Genomic DNA, 24,626 nt, shown 5'->3' with positions numbered 1-24,626 from the left:
ACCAACCTAGATAGCATATTCAAAAGCAGAGACATTACTTTGCCAACAAAGGCCCGTCTAGTCAAGGCTATGGTTTTTCCAGTGGTCATGTATGGATGTGAAAGTGACTGTGAAGAAAGCTGAGCGCCTAAGAATTGATGCTTTTGAACTGTGGTGTTGGAGAAGACTCTTGAGAGTCCCTTGGACTGAAAGGACATCCAACCAGTCCATTTTAAAGGAGATCAGTCCTGGGTGTTCTTTAGAAGGACTGATGCTAAAGCTGAAACTCCAGTACTTTGGCCACCTCATGCGAAGAGTTGACTCACTGAAAAAGACTGATGCTGGGAGGGTTTGGGGGCAGGAGGAGAAGGGGATGACAGAGGATGAGATGGCTGGATGGCATCACCAACTCAATGGACAAGAGTTTGGGTGAACTCCAGGAGTTGGTGATAGACAGGGAGGCCTGGCATGCTGCAATTCATGGGGTCGCAAAGAGTTGGACACGACTGGGTGACTGAACTGAACTGAACCGATGAAGGTGTTTTGTGGCCTAGTCAACATTTACAATTAATTGACTTTTAAATAAAGAAGATGATCCTCAGTACTTTTGGAAGCCCTCATTCAATTAATTGAAAGACCTTAAAAGGAAAAGTGAGGTTTCCTTGAGGAAGAAGTAACATGTCAATACTGCAGTGACAATTTCTGCCTAAGAGTCAGCGATCTGCCAGCCTGCCCCCACAATTGTATAAGCCACTTCTGTGAAATAAATCTGTTAATATATATGGTCTACTGGTTCTGTTTCTCTGGAGAACCCCAAGTGATACAAGCCCCTTTTAGTTACTGTACTTATCAATGCTAGATGATTCTTTTTTGAAATGTCTCTTTATTGAGAAATTCTATATTCACTGAGTCATTGTCATCATAATTTTTAAAACATTATATTAGTTTTTAAGTATAGTGATTCAGTGTTTTCACAAATTATACTCCACTAACAGTTATTACAAGACAATGGCTATAATTCCCTGTGCTATAGAAAGTCTGAATTGGGATTCTTCCCCTACACCATTGTTCTTAGTTTATTTGTTTCTGTGTAGTCACTAGCCTAAACTAAATCTGGAATTCTGTCTCCCATGGAATGTGTAGCCACTGAAATCTATATTAAGGGCTTTTCTTTCTTTTTTTCTTGTTTTGTTTTCTTTTTTTTTTTCTTCTTTTTTTTTCTTTTGGTCATGCCGTGAGGCTTGTGGGAACTCTGTGACCAGGGAGAACCTTGGGCCCCAGCAGTGAAAGCGCCAAGCCCTAACTCCTGGACCACCAGGGAATTCCCCTTGTTTTCATTTTTAAGTTTGGCTTCCTAGGGGTCTCCTCTGCGCCTGTATAGCATAGTGTCCAGCCAAAGATTAATCAAAGATTGTGTTCAAACATCTCAAGCCAATAGGAGTTACCCTCTCTACTGATCCGATCCGTATGTGCTGGGGAGTACATTCAGTGTTCAGGCCGTTTTCATTTCCTTCCTGGTTCTCATATTCTTCTGAGTCCTCCAGAGCCCCATTACCTTTTCACTTTGTATGTTCTATAGGCTCCATTAGCCCAGACATTTCCATGATTTAGGCCTATTCCTGTCTTTGATGCATATGCTCACAGCCTTTGTTCCACTCTGGATACTAGAAAGCTTATCCAGCACCCTTGGCTGTATCACCTCTGGGAATTCCTTTTCAATCCTGGCCTACTCTGACAATCCAATTGTTTGCTCCAAATAGGCTCACAATAATGAAGAAGCAGAGCCACCTGCCATCCATGTTTATTTGCCATTGAGATCACCAGATTAACAGATTATGCTCTAAATCAAGTAAGCCTCTTCTGCCTTAGCAACAAGACTTGGTTTTCATGCCCTGCCCCAGTCAAGTTGAACCTCTGTGCCAACAGAACCGATGTAGGGGTATGGGTGTAATCCCAGGCAAGAACAACAAAATATCTTACTGTTCTTATCTGAAATTCACTAGTTTTCACAAATAGGCATTTCTTCAGTTTGAAGTATGTCTATATTTCTGGAGTGCCAAATCATTATTTTGATAGTTTTGTCCAGCTCTATCCTTGCTTTGGGGGAAAGGATTTGTCAACCTCCTCATTACATCATGCTGAAGTAAATCTCTACCTTTATTTAATTACTTTTTAATTTTTTGGCTGCACAGTATGGTATGTGGGATCTTAGTTCCCTGACCAAGGATCAAACCCATGCCCCCTGAATTGGGAGTGTGGAGTCTTAACCACTGGACCACCAGGGAAGTCCATTCACCTTTAATTTTATCTTTCAAAAAATATCCTGAGAATTCTCTCCAGAGTCTGAGAAGTAATTGTAGTATCTAGTTTCCATGGTTGGATGAGTCAGGATCCCAAGAATAACATTTCACTTTTTAGGCCTTTACAGAAGACGTGACAACTACATAAATGACAAAGATGCTTCTTAACTCATAGAGGACCAGGGCTTACTATATTTTGTATATAGCATATTTTAAAATATATTCTATTTATAGTTTAGCTCCAGTATTTTGGAGCTGTTTCAAACTTACTTTAAAACTGATTAATTATATTTTTCCTTTAATTTCAGAGTTCAGTTAAGTTCCTTATGTCATCCCCTGAAATTGCTTCGCTCTCATGGGGGCAAATGAAAGTACAAGGCTCTACAAAAATCTATAAGGATTGCAAAGTGTGGCCAGGGGGAAGTCGGGATTGGGATTGGAGAGAAACAGGAACTGAGGTAAGCTATTAGTGTCTGGTTGAAACTGTGTAAGGCTGGCCAAGTAATTTCCAAACTCCTAAGCTTTAATGACCAAGTTCCAAGTGAAAAGTAACTATTTCTTTCATTCTCTCCCTCTTTCTTTCTCTCTCGATATAATACACATACCACTAAACTCACCATTAAACTTTTAAAATATGAAATACAATTGACTTTTTGTCATAACCTTGCACCGTAACTACCATTACTAATTCTAGGACATATTTATCATCCCAAAGGAAAGCTCATAACCATTAGCAGTCATTCTTTCTTCCCTCTCTCCAGCTCCTGGCAACTATTACTTTCTGTTTCTATAGATGTGCCTATTCTAGACATTTCAAATAAACAAATTCATTCAATTCTCTTAAGTACAACCTAGGACTGGAAATTCTAGGTCATATGGTAACTCTGTGATTCACCTTTTGAGGAACTGCCAGACTGCTTTCCAAATTAACTGTACCATTTTACACTATAGATGTTAGGAATGTATGATGGTTTCAATTTTTCTAAGTCCCTCCTCACCAACACTTACTCTTATTTGCTTGGCTTTGCTTTTATTATATCATCCTGCTGCTAAGTTGCTTCAGTCGTGTCCAACTCTGTGCGACCCCACAGACGGCAGCCCACCAGGCTCTGCCGTCCCTGGGATACTCCAGGCAAGAACATTGGAGTGGGTTGCCATTTCCTTCTCCAATGCATGAAAGTGAAAAGTGAAAGTGAAATTGCTCAGTTGTGTCCGACTTTCAGCGACCCCATGGACTGCAGCCTACCAGGCTCCTCCATCCATGGGATTTTCCAGGCAAGAGTACTGGAGTGGGGTGCCATTGCCTTCTCCGATTGTATCATCCTAGTTAATGTGAAATGTTATCTCATTGTGATTTGAAGTTGCATTTCCATTATACTTCCTCCAGTATTCTCAGTGTACCATGCTCAAAATAGAGTCTCCATTCTGTGAGTGGAGGTTGGTTAAAAGAAGGGAACCCTCAACTCACCCTCCACACTCACATGGGACTTGGCTTAAGCAATAGATAGTTGCAGGCAGTATCATAAGCACTGATATCCTGATTCTTTCAGGAAGAAGGTCTTATAGCTGGTAGCAGAGACAAGGAATAGCCCTTGGCTGCAGCAGACTGAAGTGAGTTTTCACCTCAATGGACTAGGAGGAGGGAGGCAGGTAGCAGTCTTTCTTAAAGTATCAGATTCTCACCTTTCCTACCAAATATTTCTATTTTTTTCTTAAATACTTATTTCTTAATTTGCTCTTTACTCTTTGGGCCTTCACAAAGTCTTTTTTAAAAAAATATTTATATATTTATTTGGCTGTGCAGGATCTTGGTTGTAGGAACTATTAGTTGCAGCATGTGGGATCTAGTTCCCTGACCAGGTATTGAACCCAGGGCTTCCTGCATTGGGGCAAAGTCTTAGCCAGCAGACCACCAGGGAAGCCCCTTTCCATAGTGTTTGAATGATTGGGGTTAAAACAAATTCTTTTTAGGTTATGTTTTTTGGTTTGTTTGTTTTAATAATTTTAAGTGTGGGTAGTGGAGCTCCTCGTGCTCTAATGATGGAAGTTGATCCTTCGATTTTGAAGGATGGTTTTGCTGGATATACAATTTATATATATAAACAAGAAAGTGTTTTTCTTGCAATACTTTGAAAACATCATTCCACTTTTTTTGATGTTACTGGTTACTAATGAGAAATTAAATGTTATTAAGGTTTCCTTGGACTCAACAAGTCACTTCTCTCTTGTTGCTTTCAAAATTCTCTTTAGCTTTTGACAGCTTGACTATGATACATCTATCAGTACATGTGGATCTCTTTGAGTTTATTTTGCTTGGAATGTATGGAACTTCATAAATGTGTAGATTGTTGTTCATCATTAAATTTGGGAAATTTTCACCAGTTACTTCTTCAAATATTCCTTCTGCCCCTTCTATCTCTCATCCTCTGTGAAAACTGTTGGGGGTATGTTGTGGGGGCTTTTTGTGTGTTTTTGGTAGAGGTTTTTGGTGTCCTACAGGTTTCTGAGGCTCTCTTCATTATTTTCATTCATTTTTCTGTCCCTTTTTGCAGATTGGATCATCTCAATTTACGTATCTTTCAGTTTTGCTGATTCTTGCCTACAGTTATACCCCTTTAGTGTAATTTTCATTTCAATATTGTACTTTTCAGCTCCAGAATTTCCTTTAAAAAATAATTTCTATCTCTTTATTGTTTTTCTCCAGTTAGATACATTCTTACGCTATCCTTTAATTCTTTAGATATGGTTTCCTGGTACAATGACAGAAGTTTCCTTATATGCTTGAAACCAATAAGTGTTTTACTTTGGTTTAAGGGACTCTGTATGAAATTTGGGGTATGCAGTCAACATTTAGCCAGACACTTTAAAACTCTGCTTGATCCTTGCTTATGAAGACTCTCAAAGTTACCTAGAATTGTGACCTTACGGCCTTCTCAGGTGATTTCTGGGCATATGTACAACCCTGGACATGTATATGGCCTTTTCAATACCAAGGTTCATATCTGAGCTTTTCAAAGCCTCCTATAAACATCTCATTTTTTATTCTTTTCATGTTAGTTTTTTAGAACCTCTCACTTGCCATGTTGTCTACTACCTCAGGCAGCTGCACTGTTAAACAATTGTCTCTGACTGTTTTTGACAACCTTCTCCAGGAGAAAAGATGGTTTGCACTGGTGAGCTCCAATTTAGATCAAATAAAGTCTATGAGTGAGGTCTTCCACGGAACCACCACACAGGTTAAATAATAACAGTTCTCTGGGGATGGGCATTTGAAGGAGCTTTAATCCATTATTCTATCTTGGGTGATTGCAAAGCTGGTGGTTTTCACTGTGATTCCAGGTTGTTGGTTTTCAAGGTGATCACAGAAGTGATAATGGGATAGTGGGATGTGTTAAAGACCCCATTATTCTGTTACTGTTAATTTCTCCTTTTATGTCTATTAACATTTGCCTTATATATTGAGGTGTTCCTATTTTGAGTAATACCTATGTTTTTAAATTTGTTGTTTCTTTTTCTTGAATTGACCCTTTGATTATGTCCTTCTAACAGTATTTATTTACTTTTATAATTTTTATTATTTTTTGGCTGCACCACGTGGCATGCAGGATTTGTGTTCCCCAATCAGAGATCAAATCTTTGCCCCCTTAGTGGAAACTCAGAGTCTTAACCACTAGAGCACCAGGGAAATCCCAGCAGGTTTTAAAGTCTACTTTATCTGATATAAGTATTGCTTCTCTGGCTTTCTTTTTATTTCCATTTGTATGGAATACCTTTTATCATTCCCTCATTTTCAATCTGTAGGTGTCTCTAGATCTGAAATGAGTCTCTTGTAGGCAGCATATATATGGGTCTTATTTTTATTGTATTGTATTTATTTTATTTACTTGTATTTATTCAGCCAGTCTATGTCTTTTGATTGGAGCATGTAGTTCATTTACATTTATGGTCATTATTGATGTATGTTCCTAATACCATTTTGTTAATTGTTTTGGATTTGTTTGTGAGGTCTTTTTTCCCCTTTCTTCTTTTGCTCTTTTCTCTTGTGATTTGATGACTGTCTTTAGTGTTATGTTTGGATTCCTTTCTTTTTTGTGTGTATATCAGAGATTTTTGTTTACTGTGAGGCTTTTATATATTTATATACATACTAGACCATTCAGGTATGACCTAAGTCAAATCCCTTATGATTATACAATGGAAGTGAGAAATAGATTTAAGGGACTAGATCTGATAGAGTGCCTGACGAACTATGGGCAGAGGTTCGTGACACTGTACAGAAGACAGGGATCAAGACCATCCCCATGGAAAAGAAATTCAAAAAAACAAAATGGCTGTGTGAGGAGGCCTTACAAATAGCTATGAAAAGAAGAGAAGCGAAAAGCAAAGGAGAAAAGGAAAGATATAAGCATCTGAATGCAGAGTTCCAAAGAATAGCAAGGACAGATAAGAAAGCCTTCCTCAGCGATCAATGCAGAGAAATAGAGGAAGACAACAGAATGGGAAAGACTAGAGATCTCTTCAAGAAAATTAGAGATACCAAGGGAACATTTCATGCAAAGATGGGCTCAATAAAGGACAGAAATGGTATGGACCTAACAGAGGCAGAAGATATTAAGAACAGGTGGCAAGAATACACAGAAGAACTGTACAAAAAAGATTTTAATGACCCACATAATCACAATGGTGTGATCACTCACCTAGAGCCAGACATCCTGGAATGTGAACTCAAGTGGGCCTTAGAAAGCATCACTACGAACAAAGCTAGTGGAGGTGATGGAATTCCAGTTGAGCTATTCCAAATCCTGAAAGATGATGCTTTGAAAGTGCTGCCCTCAATATGCCAGCACATTTGGAAAACTCAGCAGTGGCCACAGGACTGGAAAAGGTCAGTTTTCATTCCAATCCCAAAGAAAGGTAATGCCAAAGAATGCTCAAACTACCGCACAATTGCACTCATCGCACACGCTAGTAAAGTAATGCTCAAAATTCTCCAAGCCAGGCTTCAGCAATATGTGAACCGTGAACTTCCATATGTTCAAGCTGGTTTTAGAAAAGGCAGAGGAACCAGAGACCAAATTGCCAACATCTGCTGGATCATGGAAAAAGCAAGAGAGTTCCAGAAAAACATCTATTTCTGCTTTATTGACTATGCCAAAGCCTTTGACTGTGTGGATCACAATAAATTGTGTAAAGTTCTGAAAGAGGTGGGAATACCAGACCACCTGACCTGCCTCTTGAGAAACCGATATGAAGGTCAGGAAGCAACAGTTAGAACTGGACATGGAACAACAGATTGGTTACAAATAGGAAAAGGAGTACGTCAAAGCTGTGTATTGTCACCCTGCTTATTTAACTTCTATGCAGAGTACATCATGAGAAACGCTGGGCTGGAAGAAGCACAAGCTGGAATCAGGATTGCCGGGAGAAATATCAATAACCTCAGATATGCAGATGACACCACCCTTATGGTAGAAAGTGAAGAGGAACTAAAAAGCCTCTTGATGAAAGTGAAAGAGGAGAGTGAAAAAGTTGGCTTAAAACTCAACATTCAGGAAACTAAGATCATGGCATCTTGTCCCATCACTTCATGGCAAATAGATGGGGAAACAGTGTCAGACTTTATTTTTCTGGGCTCCAAAATCACTGCAGATCATGATTGCAGCCATGAAATTAAAAGACACTTACTCCTTGGAAGGAAAGTTATGACCAACCTGGATAGCATATTCAAAAGCAGAGACATCACTTTGCCAACAAAGGTCTGTCTGGTCAAGGCTATGGTTTTTCCTGTGGTCATGTATGGATGTGAGAGTTGGACTGTGAAGAAGGCTGAGTGCCGAAGAATTGATGCTTTTGAGCTCTGGTGTTGGAGAAGACTCTTGAGAGTCCCTTGGACTGCAAGGAGATCCAACCAGTCCATTCTGAAGGAGATCAGCCCTGGGATTTCTTTGGAGGGAATGATGCTGAAGCTGAAACTCCAGTACTTTGGCCACCTCACTGGATTGAGTGACCTCACAGAGTTGACTCACTGGAAAAGACTCTGATGCTGGGAGGGATTGGGGGCAGGAGGAAAAGGGGACAACAGAGGATGAGATGGCTGGATGGTATCACCGACTCGATGGACGTGGGTTTGGGTGAACTCCAGGAGTTGGTGATGGACACGGAGGCCTGGCGTGCTGCAATTCATGGGGTCACAAAGAGTCGGACACGACTGAGCGACTGAACTGAACTGACTGATATGAAGTGACTGCTAAGTCACTTCAGTCATGTCTGACTGTTAGCGACCCTATGAACTGTAGCCCACCAGGTTCCTCTGTCCATGGGATTCTCCAGGCAAGAATACTGAAGTGGGTTGCCACACCCTTCTCCAGGGGATCTTCCCAATGCAAGGATTGAACCCATATCTCTTATGTCTCCTGCACTGGCAGGCGGGTTCTTTACCACTAGCGCCACTTGGGAAGCCCATATCTATCTACCTATCTATTTATCTATGCTTGTTTTAAATTGCTGACCTCTTAATTTCAAATGCATTTTAGATAACCTGCATTTGTACTCCCCTCCCCTCACAATTACTTTTTGTTTTTTTCTTTTTTTGGCCATGTCACACCACATGCAGGACCTTAGTTCCCCAACCAAGGATCAAACTCATGCTGCCAGCAGTGGAAGTGCAGTCTTAACCACTGGACTGCCAAAAATTACTTTTTTGATATTATATATTTTACATCTCGGAGAAGGCAATGGCACCCCACTCCAGTACTCTTGCCTGGAAAATCCCATGGACGGAGGAGCCTGGTAGGCTGCAGTCCATGGGGTCGCTAGGAGTCGGACACGACTGAGCGACTTCACTTTCACTTTTCACTTTCATGCATTGGAGAAGGAAATGGCAACCCACTCCAGTGTTCTCGCCTGGAGAATCCCAGGGACGGCAGAGCCTGGTGGGCTGCCATCTCTGGGGTCGCACGGAGTCGGACATGACTAAAGTGACTTAGCAGTAGCAGCATTTTACATCTCATTTTTTTGTGTCTCTGTTAGCCACTTAATTGTGGATACAAATAATTTTACTATTTTTGTCCATTTAACTTCCCTAGTAGCTTTGTGTGTGGATTATTTCCTACCTTTATTGTATGTGTGCCTTTACCAATGAGCTTTTCCATTTCATAATTTTCTTGTTATTAGTTGTGGCCTTTTCTTTCTGCCTAGAGTAGATCCTTTAGCATTTGTTGTAGAGCTGATTTGTTGGTGCTGAATTCTTCTAGCTTTTGCTTATCTGTAAAGTTTTTGATTTCTACATTGAATATGAACAGGAGCTTTGTTGGGTAGAGTATTATTTGGTTATAGGTTTTTCCTCTTTCCTCACTTTAAGTGTATCATGCCACTCCCTTCTGGCCTATGGAGTTTCTGCTGAAAAATAATCGGATAACTTTATAGGAGTCCCCTTGTATGTTATTTGTTGCTCTTCCCTTGTTTTTAATATTCTGTCTTTAATTTTTGTCCGTTTGATTACAATATGTCTTAATGTGTTCCTCCATGGGTTAATCCTGTATGGGACTCTGCTTCCTAGACTTGGGTGACTTTCCTTTCACAGGTTAGGAAAGGTTTCAGCTATTATCTCTTCATATTTTTTTTCAGGCTCTTTCTCTCTGTGCTTTCTGGGACCCTTATAATGCCAATATTAGTGGGTATGATGTTGTTTCAGAGGTCTTTTAAACGGTCCTAATTTCTTTTCATTTTCTATTTTCTGTTTGGCAGTGGTGATTTCCACTACCTGTATTCCAGCTCACTGATCCATTTATCTGCTTCATTTAGTCTATTATTGATTCCTTCTAGTGTGTTTTTCGTTTTAGTTATTGTTTATTAATTCTGTTTCATTTTTCATTTTAAAATTCTTTGTTAAAAACTTCTAATTTCTCTCTCTGTGCATCCATTCTCCTCCCAAGTTCTTTGATCATCTTTAAGATCATTACTCTGAACTCTTTCTCAAGTAGGTTGCTTATCTCAATTCTTCTTCTGGGGTTTTATCTTATTCCTTCATCCAAAACATATTCCTCTGTCTCCTCATTTTTTCTACATTGCTATTTGTATTTTTAAGTATGTGGTAGGTTAGTTATGTTTCTCCACCTTGGAAAAAAAAGTGGCCCTGTATAGAATAAATCCTGTGTGTCCCAGAAGTACACTCCATTCTCAAGGGCCAGGGGCCAGCTGGTCCCAAGGTAGTGTCGGGGCTGCATTTACAGACTCAGTTTGCAGGCTGCAGGACTGACTGTAGGTTTTCTTAGTTTTGGTGTCTGCCCCCTAGAGAGTTGAGCTGGGTCTAGACCCTCTATTGTGCACGGCTTTGTCTAGAAGCATGTCCTGTGGGCTCAGGAAGTCTACAGGCAGCGCCTGTCTGCTGATAGGTGGGGCCATGTGCCCAGCCAATCTGTTGCTTGACCTCAGACATCCTAGCACTGAAGCCTACAGGCTGTTCTGTGGGACCAGGTTTTGATGTGTGAAGGTATCAACCTCCAGGAGAGCTCATGCAAATGAATGTGCCCTGATGTTTCTGCCACCAGGGTCTTTGTCCCCAGGGCCTCCCTTCCCCCACTCCCCAAGAGACCCTCCAGAACCAGCAGGAAGGTCTGGGCCAGTCTTCTATCAAATTACTGCTTTTGCCCTTGGTCCTGGTATGTGTGAAATTTTGTGTACACCGTTTAAGGGTGAAGTCTCTATTTCTCTCAGTCTTGATGCACTTTTGTGTTCAAGTCCTGTTGGCCTTCAAAACCAAGTCCTCTTCATGGTGCTGGAACCCTGGGCTGGAAGGCCTACATGGGACTCAGAACTCTCACTTTTGTATGTAAAGATGTGTAACATATTTATTCTCCATTCTGTGGGTTGTGTACCTGGGGAGGTATGGAATTCAATTATATTGTGAGTCCACCCCTCCTAGTGGTCTCATTATGGTGCCTTCATTTTGAACTTCAGGCACTCATTGTTTTGATCCAGACACCTAGTTGTTTATTACCTACCTGGATCTTAGGAATATACTGGACTGGTAAAAGGAATGGGAAGGCTTTGAGATATAGAAGGGACAGAATAAGAGAAGGCTGAGGAATAAGAAGCTATGATGCTTGTGAACCAAATGACTCCACTGAATTGTTTCATAGAGTAAAGCTAGAGGGGTGTAAGAGTAGACAGTGGTATGGTTGACGGTGTCGCAGACCTCAGTTTACATTTATTTAGTGGACAAGGCATAGCCACTTCAGATACTGAAGCAGGAAATTCATGTGACTGACAACGATTTTCCAGACTATGCATTTAAGATATATTGGAGTACCAACTTATAAGTGTGCCACATTGGAGAGATTTTTTTTCTTCAAAAATGGATTTAACACCATATACTGTATTTTTCCCATATAAGACTACATGAGTTAATATTACTTTTAACCTCATTCTGCATTTAAGGAAGCTTAGTAAGCGCAGAGGTACACAGCTAGAAAAATGTGAAATCAAATGGTAAATTCAGGTCAGATTCTAACTTTCTTTTACTCCATCATGATTCTTATATCATAACTTTAACGTTAAAGACTATAAAACTGTAACAGTACCATTGTTGATAATAGGAAAATGGGGAAAGTTTGCTCTAAGTTTAGTTTTCATCTTGTTAAGTTTCACCTGTCAGCTGAATACATAAGAGGAGGTGTTCTAGAACTAGTTAAAGAGAGAAGAACTAGGAAAGATGAGAGGAAAAGCTGAGGTGTTAACTAGAACTCATCTGCATAGGAGCAAAAGGACATCTAATCAAAGCTATTACACCTCGGAGTTCTCATCTATAAAATGGAGATAGTAATATTACCTACTTCATAGAGCTGATCTAAGAATTAATGTACTGTGCTAGATACGGTATAAAAGTGAAGTGAAGTCGCTCAGTCATGTCCGACTCTTTGCGACCCTGTGGACTGTAGCCCTCCAGGCTCCTCCAGCCATGGGATTCTCCAGGCAAGAATACTGGAGTGGGTTGCCACTTCTTCTCCATAGGTACGGTACAGGCATTCAATAAATGATGCTGTTATTGTTAAGTTAGTAGTAGTGTGCGTGGATATGAAACAGCAAATTTGAAAACTATTAAGGTGAGAGAGTCAGATTGGGAGTTTGGAATTAGCAGATGCAAATTGGTATATATAGAATGGATAAATAACAAGGTCCTACTGTATAGAACAGGGAATTATATTCAGTATTCCGTGATAACCCATAATGGAAAAGAATATGAAAAAGTATGTATATACATATGTATAACTGAATCACATTGCTGTACAGCAGTAATTAAAACAACACTGTAATTCAACTATACTTCAATAAAAATTTTAAAAGGTGAAATTTGCAGGATAAGACAGTTTATTAGATTTAGCGGGCAAAGGAGAAGTCTGGCATGGATAAATGGGTACATGGTTGTACCATTTATTGAGACTGGGTATATCAAGAGGAGAAACAAGTATGTTTGTGTTTGAGACAGAGGCTGGGTAGATAAAAGGAGTAATTCTTTTGGAATATGTTGAGTTTGAACTTACATTAGGGCTCTAGATAGAGATTTCTAGCCAATATTTAGATTTATAGGTCCAGGCACTGTCACATTTTAGCTAGATATCTTAACCAAGTTATATAGCCTGACTGTGTCTCAGTTTAACCATTTCAAAATGGAGAATAATAATGTCTATTTGTTATGGGTTGATGAAAGAGTAATACATGGGTTGGGAAGAATAAATTTTAAAAACGACGCCAGTTGCCATCATGCAAATTCATTCTTTCTCCCACTCAGTATTTCTCAGTGTAATTCATGGATCTCTTACATCAGAATCATCTAGAGGTTTGTTTAAAAGGCATGTCCTGATCTCCCTCACTCCTCCCTACTGCTAAATCAGAATGTCTTGAGGATGGGACCTGGAAAAAAATGTATTTCACTTGGTTGCTTTGAATACTAAATATGTTCATCTTTGTAAAACATCTGCCACAGTACCTGTCACATAGGAGACACTTGATTTTTTGTAATTTTTAAAATTTTCTTTTCTTCCTTAGTTACCAGAAAATTATGTGCTTGGCACATAACAGTGCTCTACACTATTAGTTTCTCCCAATAGAACTACAGAAATGATCAAATTACTTCTAAAAGTCTCAGAAACACTCTGATTTGTACATCAGATGCTGCTTAATAAGGAATCCTTGAGGGATTAAGAGCCTGAGAGTGTTTAGAGGATTTCTTATTACTTTGGACGACTTAAATTGTTTATACCATGAACTGATGGAAGTACTATCTCTAGTTATTTTTGTGCTCTAAATATATGGTAGTCGTGCTGAGCTCTTCTTTTTTTTTTTTGGCTGCACCACACGGTTTATAGGATTTTAGGTCCCCGACCAGGATTGAACCTGGGCCCACAGCACCAAAAGCACAGAATCCTAACCTTTGGACCACCAGGGAATTCCTTTGTTCAGCTGTTCTTTTTAATGAACTTAGTGATGAACAATAGTAAGTATTTATTATCATGCCTATGGACCAAGCTGGAGCAGCTCTACCCCAAGCTACAGTTGGCACGTTGGCTGAATGCTCCATCTACCTTGGACCAGGGAGATAGCCAGGACCTGATCTTTCTTCATGGGGCTATCTGAAGCTCACAAACATAATTGCCACTGAGCAAGTATATTTCAAGATTTTGCTTGCCTCAGGTTCACCAATATAAATTTCCATGTCAGTAGAGCATAGAAGTATATATAAGTATATATATATATACACACACATATGTATATATAAGAAGGCAAGAGGAATGAATATTTGCTGAACGGTCATCCAAACTATCAGAATGTTTAGTCACATGTTATACATCTGCGTATGAGTTGTTCCTCAGGTAACTTAAGCCAAACATATCCAAAGCTGATTTCATTTCCTTTTCCCTACTGCACCCCCCTCCCCCCGAAAAAATCTAGGAACTTTCTTGTGTGTTTTTCCATAATTCCATTAATGGAATTACTGTCTACACAGTCATCTAGAAGAGAAGTATCACATACAATTTTTATGTCTCCAGCTTTCTCCTCCACCACATCCAACGGAGTCCATTTGTTGACTCAGCCTTTGCAAAGTCTTTCAAATCTGTTCCTTCCTAGTGCCCAGTGCTCTCACCTGGGCTGTGGAATCAATCTCCTACCTGGTTCTCCTGCCTCTTATTCTATGTTTTTGAGGTTTGTCTTCTATTATCATTTCTAAAACATGAACTAGTCATGTCACTGCTCTGCTTAGAAAACTTCCAAGGCTTTCCCTAAACCTCAAAACTAAGTAAAAACTCCTCAGGATGTGGTTTAGGGCCATTAAAAAAGTAATAATAATACAGTTCCAATTTTTTTTTTCAATTTCATCCCCTATATTTCATAAAACACATGTGAAGGCCTACCTATTCCATACCCAATACCCATTCCCTTACAAACCTACCATGATCTTTCATTTCTGTACTTTTCCTAAAACCATTTCCTCTACTTGAAATTAACTACTCCCCTCTGTACCTGTTGAAATCTTATATATCCTTCAATTCCTAGCTTTTGTTTTATCTCCTCTCTGAAGTGCTTCCTGTTAATCCTTGTAAAAATGAGCTGCTTAGCCCATTCTCAGTATTTCAGTGTATTTTGTGCCTCTATTTTAGCACTTAGTGCAGTTCAACTGTATGGTACTGAGTGGGCATTTGCCTGTCTGCCTCATTACATGGTGAGCTCCCCAAGGGCACGAGCTATGCACTTAGCACAGCGCCTGCAAAGGAGGGGCTCAGTAAACACTGGCTGCATTGAATTTTTCATAATAAATGTTGTTAAAAATCTTTTTTACACTTTGTGACATTCCCTCTGAGGTAGGTTAATGTTGTGATTCCTTTTTTTCATCAGTTTAAAGAGGGTAGGAACAGATTATATAGTAATTGCAGAATGGAAATATATAAAAAATTGTTGTCTTCAACCAGTGTCCTTGAAGTAATAATTACTACTACCTACTCCAAAATCTCTACCAATCATTAAATAACTGCTGTTATTTAATGCAGAGCCTGGTCAAATATAGCTCTTCCAGGGTCACACCACTAGTAATTTTTGGAACCAAGATTTGAACCCTGAGTCTTTATAAAGCCTATACTTTTCTCCTATTACATACTGTCCTCACTCATTTCTATCCTAAAGCAATAACTGTCTTATTGGAGAAGAGTTTTCTATGTGGAAACATACATATATCTTTCATTTATGTTAGGCTGAAAAGGGGCAAGGAGGAAGATATAAAAATTTAAAAGAAAAGCAGGACTTCCCTGGTGGTCTAATGGTTAAGAATTTGCCTGCCTATACGGGGAACATAGATTTGATCCCTGGCCTGGGAAGATCCCACATGCCTCGGGGCAACTAAGCCCCTTGCCACTACTCCTGAGCCAGCGCACCCGAGAGCCCATGCTCCGCAACAAGAGACGCCTCCGCAGTCAAGAAGCCCAAGCACTGCAGCAACTAGAGAGTAGCCCCCGCTCACGTCACCTCAGGATAGCCACGAGTACAACAATAAAGACCCAGCACAGCCAAAAATAAATAAGTAAAGCCAAACCCAATTAGCAGGCACCAGAAGAGAACCAAAGGAAATGTGGAAACTTTAAGCTATTTTTCTGATTTTTTAAAATTGAAATATAGTTGATTTTTACTGCACCTTTTAATTTTGAATAATATGAAACCTACAGAATAGTTGTATGACTTATGATAAATACCTTTCACAAAATCCTCAAGTTGTTAATACTTTGCCATATTTGTTTTTTCTCTCTCATCAGATACACAAACACACACATTTTCCCCCAATCACTTGAGTGTAAATGGCAGATATTTTAGCATTTCTTTCCTAAAAACATAAACTTTCTCCTGTATAGCCACAATATCATTCTTACAACTAAGGATATCCTTGATATACTAGTATACAGTATATTTTTATTTCCCCCAAAATGTCCTTGTTATAACCATTGCTGATTTTGTGGTTTTCTTTTAATATATAATATGGCAATAGGTATAAAGTGTAACATAATTCTCAAAGTCTTGTCCATTTGACCAGACTAAAGGTTCTTATGCTCAGGACATGGCTACCTAAGGAAATAGTTGAGCTGAGCTGTCCCTAACCCGTTCTGCTTTTGTGTTTGTTTTGCTTGTGCTTCCATTCGCCTTCTAAACCTGGGTGACATAGAAAGTCTATATTGAATGTCTCCTTCCCCTTTTTCTATTTTGAAATATTTTGAACCTATATAACAATTCGAAGAAAATAATAAACACTTGTATACCATCAGCTTAGATTTACCAGTTTTTAATATTCTGGCACATTTGTTTGTTTTGTCTCTCAGTATCTTTCTTTCTGAATAACTATATTTGCTAAATCATTTGGAACTAAGTACTGACATCATGATACATAACTCTAAATGCTTTGGCTTATATCTAATAAAACAAAGGCATTCTGCCTTACATAATGTTACACTCAAGAAACTCAACATTTATAGAATATAAAATAATGTCAACTCTATAATCAAGCTATAACAACTGTTCCAATCAAATATCTTTTATAACTGGCTTTCGTTTCAAACCCAAGATCCAATGAGGGCTCATGTACTGCATTTTGTTGTCATCTTTCTTTAGTCTTCCCTGACTTCCCTGGTGGCTCAGATGGTAAAGCGTCTGCCTACAATGCGGGAGACTCAGGTTCGATCCCTGGGTTGGGAAGATCCTCTGGAGAAGGAAATGGCAACCCACTCCAGTACTCTTGCCTGGAAAATCCCATGGACAGAGGAGCCTGGTAGGCTACAGTCCATGGGGTTGCAAAGAGTCGGACACGACTGAGTGACTTCACTTCTTCTTTAGTCTATCAGTACACAGATTTATTGATTGAAGTATAACTGACCTATAATACTGTGCAAGTGCCAAGTACCCAACATAATGATTTCATATTTCTATACATTAAAAAATGATCACCACAATAAGTCTGGTTACTGTCACCTTACAGTTTTTATATTATTGATTATATTCCCCATGCTGCACATTTTATCCCCATGATTCATTTATTTTGTAACTCACCTGTTTCACTCATCTCCCCTACCACCTCCCCTCTGGCAACTACATGTTTATTTTGTGTCTAATTACTGTTTTGTTTTTTTGCTTGCTCATTTGTTTTTTAGATTGCACATATAAATGAAATCATTTAGTCTTTGTTTTTCTCTGACTTATGTCACTTAGCTTAATACCCTCTAGGTACATCCATGTTGTCACAAATGGTTAAGATTTCATTCTTCTAGTGTTTTCATTTTCTTTGCAAAAATACACAGAAGTGGAACTGCTGGATCGTATAGTACTTCTATTTTTAATCTTCTGAGGAACCTCCATATTGTTTTCCATAGTGACTGTACCAATTTACATTCCCAGCAGTGTACAGGGTTCTCTTTTCTCCACATCCTTGCCAACACTTGTTATTTGTTGTCTTTTTGATAAGAGCCATTCTGACAGATCTGAAATGATAATTGCACTTGGAATTCTCTAGGCCAGAATACTAGAGTGGGTAGCCTTTCCCTTCTACAGGGATCTCCCCAACCCAGAGATTGAACCCAGGTCTCCCACATTGCAAGTGGATTCTTTACCAGCTGAGCCACAAGGAAAGCCCAAGAATACCTGAATGGGTAGCCTATCCCTTCTCCAGCAGATCTTCCCGACCCAGGAATAAAACCGGGGTGGTGGGGCAGGGAGGGGCATTGAATCCAGGTCTCCCACATCGCAGGTGGATTCTTTACCAGCTGAGCCACAGAGAGCCCAACAGACACATGAAAAGATACTAATAGCTTTCCTCCAAGAGAAAACAATTAAAATTTCCATAACATCATGTTATGGAAAGCCTCCTAAAGAAGAGGAACAAAGTCAGACACTCACTGAAGGAGGAGAGCCTTAGTGGTTTGCCCAAGGAGACTGGAAGAAGCAGAGGGGGAGCCGGTGGCAGAGAGAGGATGGCTCAGTGACAGGCTGACGCTGCCCTCACAGGCCTCTGCACAAGGCTGTGAGTAATCACACGCCAAGGCCTGGAGCCACAGGCTGCTGCAGTTATCTTTCACGTCACCCTGTACATTTCACCCTGAGCCTGCAGTAAAGCACACAGCAGCCAAATTGGGTTCCACTGATCCTGCAACCCTGATGGGCTCCTGCTGTCCCTAGTCTCTGAATCTCCAGAGGATGATTCAGATTCGGTTTTGCACTCTTTTATGACCTTTCACTTCACTGAGCAGTGGGCTTGTTTCATTATACTAGCACGGTCAGCTCTGACAGCCTAGGAATCATGGTGCTCCTCAGAGTAGAGGCTGTTCTTTGTTAAATGAAGGAATCATTCAGTATTTCAGAGAAGTTCATCTACTTGCAAGTGAAGCTCTCCAACTCTGAATTATAATTGTTAAATATTTACCTTGGTCATTGTCCCAGAACAAACATTTTAAGTTCTTTGTATTGTAACTGTTCAGCTTGGGGTGGTTCTAGGATTGATCACAGAGCTGTGGAACTAGAAAGAGCATCTAATCCAATTGTGTTACAATTATTTTACAAGTATCACGGGCTTCCTCAGTAGCTCAGTTGGTAAAGAATCTGCCTGCAATGCAGGAGACCAGGTTCGATCCCTGGGTCGGGAAGATCCCCTGAAGGAAATGGCAACCTGCTCCAGTACTCTTGCCTGGAAAATTCCATGGACAGAGAAGCCTGGCAGGCTACTGTCCATGGGATTGCAAAGAGTCGGACACAACTGTGCGGCTAACTTTCACTTTTATTGTAATCAAGTGAAAAAAATCCCCATTTTTGTTTTGCCTTTTAAAAATATATAAACCTAAATTACTTCAGAAATAAAGACTCTAATCCCTGGTCTATTGTGATCTTTGTGGAGAACAGGGAAAGCTGGAGGCAGAGACACTGCTCAGAGTCCCCTGGGCACTAGCTCTGCATCTTCGCCCACTGTGAGGAAGTAGCCTTGCTGCTCATCAGTTTGGATCACTCTTTGACATGCAGCTGTTCTAATTTACAACACTGATACTGCCTTAGGTCTTAGTGTTAATTCCTTAGGAAGATGTTGATGCAGTCAGTCAAAATATAAAAAGGTATTAGTGTGAGAGCCTGGCTATGTTATCTGCTCTGGAACACGCACTGGCTGAGTGAAGCATGTCAGCAGTAGCTGCTCACCCCACAGGCACTCAAGAGACACAGAGAGTGCCGGCAAAGATGTGCTGCATCTGCTCCTGCTTTGTGTAGCCACCCGGCTTCTGCTAAACGTAGTTTCCTTGGCTAAATAAATCGGGAAGCAGTGAGAACGTCTGTGTGCCTATATATGTTCTTTTCCTGCTCATCTATAACCTACCTATATTGAAAAACAACAACAAAACCTATTTGGAAATAATTTCTGACTTACAGAAAGTTACAGGAATATTAGAAAGAATTCTTGGACTCTTCCAGTGGTCCAATGCTTAAGATTCCATGCTTCCACTCCAGGGGGAACAAGTTCAATCCCAGGTCCCCCAGTCAGGGAAGTTCCACATGGTACGGACAGAAAAAAAAAAAAATTATCATTTTACCCAGATCCAAATGTTAAAGGTTTATCGTATTTTTTATAGATATAAACCTTTATTTTTAATCTGATATCCAGTTATGGAATCAGATGATGGTGGTGGTTGAATCACTAAGTGTGTCCAGCTCTTGGAACCCCATGGACTGTAGCCGGCCAGGCTCCTCTGTCCATAGGATTTCTCAGGCAAGAATACTGGAGTGGGTTGCCATTTCCTTCTCCAAGAGTTTATCATATTTTATCATCCTCTTCTCCAGTAGACACTTTTTTCTGAACTGTTGTAGATATTCTGTTTAGGAGTAAATACACACAGGTATTTAACTAAATTAGAAGGGAACTGTCCTTAGGTAAAGGACATCTAAGAAAAACAAGGACTTTCTCACAACACAGTGATGAAAATCAGGAAATTAACATTGATACAGTACTATTATCTAATATATAGGCCTTATTAATATTTTGCCAGTTTACCTAATACACGTGTTACATTTGTCATACTAATAGAATCATACAGTATATAGTCTTTCAGGACTTGCATTTCTCACTCAGCATAGTATATTTAGGGTGCTGTGTCGCTCAGTCATGTCTGACTCTTTGCGGCTCCATGGACTATAGCCCAACAGGCTCCTCTGTCTATGGGGATTCTCCAGACAAGAATACTGGAGTGGGTTGCCATGCCCTCCAGGGGATCTTCCCAACCCAGGGATCGAACCCAGGTCTCCTGCATTGCAGGCAGATTCTTTACCAGCTGAGCCACCAGGGACGCCTATAGGTCTGGATCCTTTGTTCCTTTTCTATCATTCAGTAGTATTCCATTCTTGGATTATAACACAGTCTGTTCGTGAACATTTGGGTTGTTTCCAGTTTGGGACTACTACGAATAAAGCTTCTATAGATGACTGTAGTTAACAGTACCATAAATGTGAAAGTTAAGACTAAATTCTAAGAGTTCTCATCACAGAAGAAAAAATTATCTTTTCTTTTTTTGTCTCTATATGAGATGATGGATGTTAACTAAACTTATTATGGTAATTATGTCGTTATATAAGTCAAATCATATGCTGTACACCTTGACTTATACAGTAATATTTATCAGCTATATCTCAATAAAACTAGAAAAAATCTAGAGTAGGATATCTTGCTTCTAATTAGGAGTTAACAATGCCCCCCCCCCCATAAAAAGCTGCTGTTGAAGTTCATGTACAAGTTTTTGTGTAAATGTTAGCTGTCATTTCTCTAGGATAAATACCCAGGTATATGATTGCTGAATCATGTAAGCACATATTTAAGAAGATGCCAGACTGTTTTCCTGCTAGAACATGAAGAAAGTCAGATGCAGTCAGACTGGTGAGACAGCTGAGAACTTACAGATGGACCATGTTAAGGAGTTTGGCAATTCTAAGAGCAAGGAGAAGACACTGAATGCTATTGAGCAGAGGAGACATTTGAACAGTTTTGTATTTTGCAAAGATTCCTCTAGCTACAGTTTGCCCTACAAGTCCTCTAAGGGCAATTTGAAGAATGGATAATTGGAAAGGGCCAAAGTGGTTTTATGGACACCAGTTAGAAAGTTACTGCAATAGGCTAAATAAGAAGTAATGGCAGCTTAGACCAGGGTAGTGGCAGTAGAGATGGAGAGGAATGGACAGGTCCAGGAGATAATAAGGGGACTTTCCTGGTCCACTGGCTAAGAATCCACCTTCCAATTGCCGAGGGCACGGGTTCAGTCCCTGCTCAGGGAATTAAGATCCTACAGGCTGTGCAGTATTGCCAAAAAGAAAACTAAAAAAATGAGATAATAAGGAAGTAAATTCTTCTGTCCACTCTTTTAGGGAAAATGTTTAATATTTCAACATTATACTTAATGTTTGGCTGTAGGTTTTTCTTAAATGTCCTTTACCGAAGGCCAGTTCCCTTCTGGTTATTTTTAAAGAACTATTTTATTCATTTGACTGCCAGGTCTTAGTTGTGGCACATGGGATCTAGTTCCCTGACCACGGATGGAACCCAGGCCCCGTGTTGGGAGTGCAGAGTCTTAGCCACTGGACCACGAGGGTAGTCCCTGTAAGGTTGTGCCTCGTAACCCCTCACCTATTTCACTCATCTCCCCCACAGCCTCCCCTCGGGCAACTCTGTGTTTATCCTCTATTTCTGTTTTGTTTGTTGATGTTTTTTAGATTACACATATAAGTAAAATAATATAGTATTGGTCTCTGACTTATTTCACTTAAGATACCATCTAGGTCCATCCATATTGTCATACATGACATTATTTCATTTTATGGATAATATTCCATTGTATATACGTGTACCACATCTTCCTTTTTAAATTAATTATTGTGGGAGTATAGTTGCTTTGGGCTTCCCTGGTGGCTCAGTGGTAAAGAATCAACCTGCCAATGCAAGAGACATGGGTTCAGTCCCTGGGTTGGGAAGATCCCCTGGAAAAGGAAATGGTAACCCACTCCAGTATCTTGCCTGGGAAAGTCCTTAGAGGAGTCTGGTAGGTTACAGTCCATGGGATTGCAAAACAGTCAGACACAACTTGGTGACTAAACAACAAAAACATAGCTGCTTTACAATGTTAAGTTTCTTACTGTACAGCAAAGTGAATCAGTCACACATAAATACAAATCCACTCTTTTTTAGATTTCCTTCCCCATTAGGTCACCACAGAGCGCTGAGTAGAGTTCCTTGTGCTACACAGTAGGTTCTCATTAGTTATCTGATTTATACATAGTAGTGTATATATGTCAGTCCCAATCTCTCATTTCATCCTACTGATCCTTCCCCCACAACATGTGGTCATTAGGATTAGTTCTTTCAAGTTTCAACAAAGTTGCTCCTTAGTTTATAGTATTCTAATACAGTGCCTTAAACTGGAAGGTTAACTTGTTTCTGTTCAAGTCCCAATTCTAGTACTTAAGTGATTTGTGTCATCTTGTACATATTTTGTGATCTTTAGTTTATCTATAAAACAAGGAGAATAGATGTTTTTGTGCTATTATGCAGAGCACATAGAATAATTTCTATAGGTGTTTTATGAAAACTGCAACTATACACATGTAAGATATTATTTCGATTTAATTTAAAAAATACTTATTTAACTGACAAACAACTAATCTCAAAAATATACAAGCAACTCATACAGCTCAATTCCAGAAAAATAAATGACCCAATCAAAAAATGGGCCAAAGAGCTAAATAGACATTTCTCCAAAGTAGACATACAGATGGCTAACACATGAAAAGATGCCCAACATCACTCATTATCAGAGAAATGCAAATCAAAACCACTATGAGGTACCATTTCATGCCAGTCAGAATTGCTGTGATCCAAAAGTCTACAAGCAATAAATGCTGGAGAGGGTGTGGAGAAAAGGGAACCCTCTTACACTGGTGAGAATGCAAACTAGTACAGCCACTATAGAGAACAGTGTGGAGATTCCTTAAAAAACTGGAAATAGAACTGCCTTGCTGCTGCTGCTAAGTTGCTTCAGTTGTGTCCGACTCTGTGCGACCCCAGAGATGGCAGCCCACCAGGCTCCCCCGTCCCTGGGATTCTCCAGGCAAGAACACTGGAGTGGGTTGCCATTTCCTTCTCCAATGCATGAAAGTGAAAAGTGAAAGTGAAGTCGCTCAGTCGTGTCCGACTCTTCTCAACCCCATGGACTGCAGCCCACCAGGCTCCTCCATCCATGGGATTTTCCAGGCAAGAGTACTGAGAACTGCCTTATGACCCAGAATCCCACTGCTGGGCATACACACTAAGGAAACCAGAATTGAAAGAGACACGTGTACCCCAATGTTCATAGCAGCACTGTTTATAATAGCGAGGACATGGAAGCAACCTAGATGTCCATCAGCAGATGAATGGATAAGAAAGCTGTGGTACATATACACAATGGAGTATTACTCAGCCATTAAAAAGAATACATTTGAATCAGTTCTAGTGAGGTGGATGAAACTGGAGCCTATTATACAGAGTGAAGTAAGCCTGAAAGAAAAATACCAGTACAGTATACTAACGCCTATATATGGAATTTAGAAAGATGGTAACAATAACTCTGTATATGAGACAGCAAAAGAGACACTGATATATAGAACAGTCTTTTTGACTCTGTGGGAGAGGGAAAGGGTGGGATGATTTGGGAGAATGGCATTGAAACATGTATAATATCATATATGAAACGAGTCACCAGTCCAGGTTCGATGCACGATACTGGAAACTTGGGGCTGGTGCACTGGGACGACCCAAAGGGATGGTACGGGGAGGGAGGAGAGTTCAGGATGGGGAACACGTGTATACCTGTGGCGGATTCATGTTGATATATGGCCAAACCAATACAATAAAAAAAATACTTATTTGTTCTTATATCTTTATAAATTTCAATCCTATCACCTCTAAAGCTTTCTAGAATGAAAAACTCTTCTGTCTTTGGCAAGTTTTTTTGTCCTCTTGGTGTTTTAGCAGCTCTTTTCTAAACCACCTCTAACTTATGATTAGAATGTACCCGTTCCACAGCCACTGCATCAAGGCATATTCCAACTCATACTTCAAGATGCAGTTAGAACAGCAAGTCTTTCATGACAGTTTTCCACTCATATGTATTCACTCCCCAGTACTGGGCTGGTATTTACCAAACTAACTCCTGTATCCCCCTGGCTGACTTGGAGGAAGCAGTTCAGAAGCCACCATCCTCTAATGTTAATCTTCATTAAAAACCTTACCTTAAATACCTCTGGGAGAATCTGGGAAGACTC

At 39.9% G+C, this 24,626-nt stretch overlaps 1 protein-coding gene across 4 annotated transcripts in view; it reads left to right on the top strand.

The window, feature by feature from the left end:
• AAMDC (adipogenesis associated Mth938 domain containing) overlaps nucleotides 1–24,626 on the top strand; it is a 33,639-nt gene that overhangs the window by 6,124 nt on the left and 2,889 nt on the right. For 3 of the 4 annotated variants that reach the window (XM_005908065.2, XM_070365280.1, XM_070365279.1), the window contains one exon: nucleotides 2,588–2,737. In XM_005908065.2, coding sequence (XP_005908127.1) covers nucleotides 2,606–2,737 — 132 coding nt within the window. In that variant the 5' untranslated portion in view covers nucleotides 2,588–2,605. Of the gene's footprint in view, nucleotides 1–1,739; nucleotides 1,829–2,587; nucleotides 2,738–24,626 lie in introns of all 4 variants that reach the window. The other variant, XM_070365278.1, reaches the window with a different exon arrangement.

This window comes from Bos mutus, chromosome 29, assembly GCF_027580195.1.
Source record: "Bos mutus isolate GX-2022 chromosome 29, NWIPB_WYAK_1.1, whole genome shotgun sequence".
NCBI classification, from domain to species: Eukaryota; Metazoa; Chordata; class Mammalia; order Artiodactyla; family Bovidae; genus Bos; species Bos mutus.
The sequence above is the reverse complement of the archived record's forward strand: the minus strand, read 5'-3'. Positions and strand labels throughout refer to the sequence as shown.